The sequence below is a fragment of the Alosa pseudoharengus genome, unplaced genomic scaffold, assembly GCF_046254945.1.
Source record: "Alosa pseudoharengus isolate Yale_2024_CS ecotype anadromous, Long Island Sound unplaced genomic scaffold, YU_APseudo_1.1 YU_APseudo_1.1_scf_16, whole genome shotgun sequence".
Classification (NCBI taxonomy): domain Eukaryota; kingdom Metazoa; phylum Chordata; class Actinopteri; order Clupeiformes; family Clupeidae; genus Alosa; species Alosa pseudoharengus.
Genome location: NW_027468630.1, coordinates 10,671,889 through 10,679,388, shown reverse-complemented (window position 1 = coordinate 10,679,388; position 7,500 = coordinate 10,671,889). Strand labels below are relative to the sequence as shown.

Below are 7,500 nucleotides of genomic sequence, written 5' to 3'. Positions count from 1 at the left end.
AACCTGAAGATGAGCCTTGTGTGAACATTGTGTACCACTTCCGGAAAACACTCTGCAGATTCGTCGCCCCTGTCAGAAGATTACAAGCGATGGTATCGACTGCTGGTGTGCTTTCTTTCACACACCACACCCCCCACTTCAAAGGCTTTCAAGGAAAAAGCACACATACTCTGAGAAACATGCGTGAACCCGCTACGCACACACACGTCTGCCACTAAAGGAGACGAGTCAGGCTTTGTTTCGGGGAGTGTGGTAGAAGATGCCGAGTGAGTGAGACAGAACGACAAAAAAAAAAGAGATGGAGAAGATAGAGTGAGAGAGATAAAGACAAATAGAGATAGATAGATACAGAGAGAGAGGAACAGAGGGGGGTAGAGAGAGAGAGTGGAACAGAGAGGGGGAGTAGGTAGAATGGGAGGGAGAGAGAGAGGGAAAGAGAGAGAGAGAGCATGAGAAAGCGAGAGATAGAGAATTTGTTAAAGACTTGGCCTGCTCTTCTTCTTTACAGGACAGCAAATCACAGAGCCAGGCACTGATTTCACTGTGAGATGGAGTGAGGGAGAGAGAGAGAGATGGAGCGAGGGAGAGGGGGAGGGATGGGAGAATAAGTACAAGCAGTGCTCTCTTTTCACTGACACAGTTTGATTAACACATAGAGACAGAGACATAGAGAGTGAGAAAAGAGATAGATAGAGAGAGACATGGAGAGATAGAGAGAGAGAGAGAGATGAGAGACATGGAGAGAGAGAGAGAGAGAGAGAGAGAGAGAGAGAGAGAGAGAGAGAGAGAGAGAGAGAGAGAGAGAGAGAGAGATAGAGAGAGAGAAATGGAGAGATGGAGAAAAATGGCTGAAGAAACAGATAAAGGAATCCATCCATGGTGGAAGACAGAGAGAGAGAGTGAGGGAGGGAGGGAGGGCAGGAACCGCTCAACTATGTCTGGAGGTGGGAGCTAGAGCAAGAGCTGATTGCCTCTGTGTGTGTGTGTGTGTGTGTGTGTCTGTGTATGGTGTAAGTGTGTAGTGCATGTGTGTCTGTGTGATGTTAGTGTGCGTGTGTGTGTGTGTGTGTGTGTGCGAGTGTGTGTGTGTGTGTGTGTGGTGATATGATCGTGTGTGATGGAGACCAGTGCTCCTCTCTCTGCTGGGAGTCTCTCCAGGGGTCCGGAGCCGCTGTGGTTGGGTGGAGGTACTAACCCAGGCCTGCTGTGTCCCCCACACACACACCCTCTACCGAGGGGGGGGGGGCAGTTGCAGGTCCCCCAGTCTGCTTGTCAACATTATCACTGGGTCCCCTGGAGAGATCTTGTTTAGACGAAAGGGCTTAGGGCATGAGGTGGTATAGAGAAAGAGTGCCTTAAACACACACACACACACACACACACACACACAAGCAATAGTGTCTGGTGGTCAGTGGCGCATACCAACATCCACACTCACTTCCAAAGCAGACTGGCATGCAGTAAACACAAAGCCACTGCATTCACTCATCACAGACAACCAGATGGGCGCACACACACACAGGATTCCTCATATTGTTTTGTTTTAACTGTGGACACACACACACACACACACAGAGTGGTTGAGGGTGATGCAGGAGTCGTTGACTAGGCTCCAGTAAGTCCTAACAGGGGGAGGGTTGTTTATTTCCTTTAGCCTGCCTGCAGTTCACAGAGCAGACCCCTGCCCTTTACACCCACGCCTGACTGAGCCCTGAGCTCACAGCACGCACACACACACACACACACACACAAAGAGAGTGAGCGAGCCTTCCATTCTGATGAGGCTTTTCTATGCACTCCTGGACCATGACTGGAACAGCTGAACCAGCGACCCGAGCATTCTCTCTAACACACACACACACACACACACACACACACACACACACACACACACACACACACACACACACACACACACACACACACACACACACACACACACACACACACACACACACACACACACACACACACACACACACACACACACACACACACACACACACGCAAACGGATACACACAGATAAACACACTCGCACAAAGACAAAAATAAACACAAAAATAATCTGCCTACTGCTAATACTTTGCTGCAGCACCTAGAAAACCCCTTTCTGAAACATAATGGTCAGCCAAGCTCCAGGCCACCACTGCCCACTCTGCCCCGACCCCTAAGCACAGATGACCACCTCCAGCTCTTAATCCAGCCCCATTCACCAGCCACACCGTCAGGAGATGAGATGGGGGGGGGGGGGGCAGCACCCCAATAAGCACCAGCAAACCCCGCTGGACTCTCGTCAAGGTCCGGTCAGGACCTGCTGAGGGAGCAATGCCATGGTAAACAAGCCAGCGAGGCGGCCGGAGAGCCAGGCAGGCCTTTAAGTGGGTCACTGAGCAGGCCCTGCTCACCCCCCCCCCCCCCACCTCCCCTCCCTCTGGGCCACATCTCCCTGGAGACTCCGCTTAATTCAATCCAGTGTGAATACCACTTAAGGGGCTATTAGCCACTCCGAAAAGAGACACTGACAGCCATCTTAACCCCCGTGAGCATCTTCCGCCACTCCGGATGAGAGACAGGGATAGAAAGAGACATAGGGAGAGAGGGAGAGAGGGGGAGAGAGGGAGAGAGAGAGAGAGAGAGAGAGAGAGAGAGAGAGAGAGAGAGAGAGAGAGTGGGGGGATGGAGGGAGGTGAGCCACTAGCCACAAAGGACGCCGGTGTCCTGGGACAGCTGTTTCAGGATGGAGTGGTGGAAGGGTGTGGGGTGGGGGTCGGGGGTTAAAGGTGAAGGGTCAGGGTTGGTAAAGGGGGACGCACCTCTGGGCTCCTCGGCCTGCTTGGCCAGCTTGCGGAGGGCTGCGGCGAATCCGGAGTGGGCCGACTGGGCAGCCGGACTGCCATTGGGCACGATGGAGCCGTTGAGGGGCGACGGAGTCAAGGGGCTGACCGTTGCCGTAGTGCGTGTTGCCGTCGAGATCATTCCTAAGGAAGGTGACTTTGGCTCATGGCTCATGCCTGGAGGAAAAGAAAGGGGCAAACAAAAAAAGAGGGGAGAGAAAGAGAGAGGGAATAGATGAGTGCACAGGATGTGAGGGGGTGTGTTATAGTCTATTAGCGTCGTCACAGTCAGCCGCCGAGGGAATCAGTCACTCAGACAGGTCAGTCAGTATTGAGTCACGCAGTGAATAACTAGCCCCAGGGTTAGAGGCTCACACACTGAGTGTGATTGTGCTTTTCTAAGAAGGCCCAGTCTAGCCACACACACATACTCATACATGTGTGTGTCCAGGCTGTGTACACACACAGAGAGAGACACACACACACATACACACACACACAGAGAGTGACAGCTGTGGGTGTGGGGTCAGAGGTGATGCTCAAGGTCAGGCGGCCCATTCCAAAGAGGCACACAGCCAACGCGCATCCAGCAGCGCCTTTGTTCCCACGGCAACCAAGCCATGCCCTGCCCTGCTCAGCCAGGCTACATACTCACACACACACAGTCACACACAGAAACACACACAGACACAGACACACAAACAGACACACAAACAGACACACAAACAGACACACACACACACACACACACGTCATATTCCCACCCAGCAGCGTCAGACAGGACACATTAGCCTCACTGCCTGCACAGCCATCGCTATTATAACAATAGCCACCGCCACGGCCACGGCTGTCACAATCGCCCCATCATCATCATCATCATCATCATCATCGTCATTATCACCATCACCGCCACCACACACACTGCCATCCCAATCACCTTGCTGCCACAGTGATGCAATGTGACAAATGCTCCTCCATTTCTCCCCCAGCTCGGACCTCCTCTGGACACTAGCATTTAGCACACTTGGTCATGGGACAGTGAAGCAATCTCAGTCAGCTCTGACCATAACTCCACACCGCCACCACTGATCAGCTCACTTTCTTTTGGCGGGGGAGAATATGGCAGGTCTAGGGAAGGTGCTGGTGGTCTGTCTGTCAGATGGCTGGGTTATCATATCTATCAAAGATGGGTGTGAATTCCTGCCAGAAGTGATTCACGGTGTGGTTGGTTCTGTGGAATGCTTAGGTCTCGATTTCTGTTCACTAATATCGTGATTCAATAGGCTTACAAGACGAGTTTGCCTAACGTTCTAAACCATAATTATGGTGTGTGTCTGTGGGCTTTGCATGCTACGCTGACAGAGGATCAAGTCTGTGGCAGTAGCTATGGCAATGAGCTAGTTGTTTATAACCCAGGGTTAGCATTCGCAGCTAGCACTACCACACAAACAAAAGTGACTTGACATTTCTCATGACTCTACTTGCGCTGTGAGTAATACAACTTCAGTCAAACCGACAGTCTGAATACATCACGTATGAATGCATCTCCGACCTGTGGCTCACTTTCAGATCTAGCAGTGACAACACACCAGCACAGCTGCCAACTGCTGGGGAGCACATTGAGAAACACTGATCCAAAAACTGCCTTCCATGAAACACTAGGGGCTTCCCCCTGTGTGAATTGAAGATGTGTACTCCTTTCCAGAGACAGGGGGTTCCCCAGTAAACACTGGCCTAAAAGGGCCAAACACTCATTCACACACATGAACTTCCAGGTTTGAGGACCTTGAGTGAGGCAGAGCAGAGGTGGTATGAGGTGAGCTTAGGTGGGAGCAATGAGACTGGACGTCACACTACTCCTCTCCTCTCTTCCTTCTTCTTATCTCATCTTTCTCTTCCCTCCTCTTCCTACTGTTCTCCTCCTCTATCCTCCCTGCTGTCCTCCTCTCATCTCTACATTTGACACGTTGAGTGACCCAAGCTGCTGCATGGACATTTTTCCACCTACCTCCCCCTCGCTCTCACACACACACACACACACACACGTCTTTTTTGGGGTGTGGGATTTACGGGCGTTGGCACAGTGCTCTGGAGAGGAGTGGTGTGTAAGGGGACACCAACGCCACAAGCCAGGCGGAATCCCTGAGCCTCGCGTTGCACATGCGCCCCAAAGCTCACTGCACTGCTGTCACACACTGGCACAGTTAACGAGCTGCCACACACACACACACACACACACACACACACAGCGAATGAGGTCATGGCAGGGTCAAGCCCCACACACAGACACACACAGACACACACACACTATGGCCAGGCTGATTCCATGTGTGGTTGCCAATTGGTCCAAGTTAGGATCAGTTCAGTTAGTGCTTAATATAGGAGGAGCCCTCTGGGACACTGGGGTTAACATAGATAAAAGGACAAAAAGAAAATCAAACAGAGACAAAGAGAAAGAGAGAAAGAGAACGAATGAATTACTCATTCTTCTCTCACTTCTTACTGGCTGCTGAAGAGTTGGCTGAGGGTGCTGTTTGTGAGGTTGCTGTTGAGGGAAGTACAGCCTGTTTTCTGTTTGTGTTTGTCTCTGTGTGTGTGTGTGTGTGTGTGTGTGTGTGTGTGTGTGTGTGTGGTGGGGAAGGTGCCGTTTCCCAAACACTATGGGGCTAACCTCCATTTCACCCAGTGCACTATGCCTGAACCCCTTAGAGCAATTAATAATGAAATTAACAATGCCACTACTGCTGCTAGACTGTCAATTCGACCCCCACATGCTCATTCACACACACACACACACACGCACACACGCACACACGCACACATGCACACACAAAGTAATAAAGTTACTGTAAGGAGGCACTAACTACTTGACACACAGATCACTCATTCACAGGGGAGCCAATAACAATAAACACACACAACCATCACATTACACAGACACAGACACACACACACACACAATTATACACACAGTACACACAGCTGCTTATAGTAAGCATAATCACACATTACTACGAAAGAAAAGCAACTCGGAGCTGTCCAAGACCCTGATCATTCATTGAAAAGGACACCCCTGAGACTGTAACACACACACACACACACACACACACACACACACACACACACACACACACACACACACACACACACACAGAAAGAGAGAGAGAGAAACAAGAACTATGTTATCCCATTGTCATATCTAACATGTAGAGACAGCTTGTGTGTTCTCCACAACTCCTCAGCACTGTAGCTAAGAATTACAAAATACACACAAACACAAACATACACACTCCCACCACCCACACTAACTGAATCACACACACAATGAATGACACAGGCACTCTGTGGATGGGAAAGAGCCACCACGAGCACCCTTTCCCAGAGCTGAAGCACACAATAACCCACAATTTCAGACACACACACACACACACACACACACACACACACAGTAGCTGACAAATGCTGTGAGAAACCGCCTCACAACCCCTGACACCCGTTCTCTGAGAAAAGCCGAGAGAGAAAAAAAAAAAGAACTTCTCCGAAACGGCACGGGAGCAAATGTTCAGACAGCAAATGTTCAGTGCCTGGTCAAGCCAGCTTCAGCCACAGCAATAAAACACTCTCGTCAACCACCCCCCCACCCCACCCCTCGCTCTCTACACACACACACACACAAAACGAGGACCCCCCTCAGAGTAAAGGACGAAAAAAGCGGCGTCTGCTTACTGCACAAAGGACTGGAGCTGCCTCTGTCTCCCATCGCTGCATCTTCAGCCAAGCCCCGCGCTTCAAGAGAGCCAAGGGAAACACCATTTTTTTTCCCTCCTCTCCTCTTCCCTGTTTCTCTTTCTTCCTCCGTCTCTCGCTCGCGCTCTCTCCCTCTCTCCCTCTCGCGCGCACGCTCTCTCCCTCTCTCTCTCTGTCTGTAGGTCCCTCGCGCTCCGTCGCTCCCTCTTCACAAAGACCGTTTGGAGCTTATCTAACAAAGCAACACACCACACACACGCTCGCTCGCTCTGCCTATCTTCCTCCCTCTCTCTCGCTCTCTCTCGTGCTTGCTTGCTCACTCACTCACTTGCTTGCTTGCTCTTTCTCCCTCACCCTCTCTCTCGCCCTCCTCTCTCTCTTTCTCTCTCTCTCTCTTTCTTTCTTTCTTTCTTTCTTCCTCTCTCTCTCTCTCTCTCTCTCTCTCTCTCTCCCTCCTCTCTCTCTCGCCTAGTGAAAACAGAAATTCTCAGCCTAGCAGCTGCTGCAATGTCACATGACCTCCTCCCCTTCTCCTCCTCCTCCCCCTCTCTTCCCCTCCTCCTCCTCCTCCCCCCCTCTTCCCCTCTCAACCTATAATTCCTCAGCCATTCTGAGATAACAGAGGCATGCACATGCTGCCAGGGGGGGGAGTGAGAGAGCGAGGGAGTGAGCGAGAGAGCGCGCGCGAGAGAGAGAGAGAGAGAGAGAGAGAGAGAGAGAGCACAAGGGGGAGAGGGGGAAGGAGGGGGAGAGGGAGGGAGGGAAAGAGGGGGTGGCTGCCCCTGCGTGTCATCTGTCTCCTCTTCCACATGGCCCTGGTGACCACAGTGACCCCCTTGAAGTTGGAAGAGGGGGGCAGAGGGGGAGGGAGGGAGGGAGGGAGAGAGATACAGAGAGAGAGAAATGGAGTGACAGAT

At 51.5% G+C, this 7,500-nt stretch overlaps 1 protein-coding gene across 2 annotated transcripts in view; it reads right to left on the bottom strand.

The window, feature by feature from the left end:
- Window positions 1-7,500, bottom strand: part of gse1b (Gse1 coiled-coil protein b) — a 224,657-nt gene that overhangs the window by 34,153 nt on the left and 183,004 nt on the right. For both annotated transcript variants that reach the window (XM_076286991.1, XM_076286992.1), the window contains exon 3: window positions 2,816-3,013. In XM_076286991.1, coding sequence (XP_076143106.1) covers window positions 2,816-3,013 — 198 coding nt within the window. The remainder of the gene's footprint in view (window positions 1-2,815; window positions 3,014-7,500) is intronic.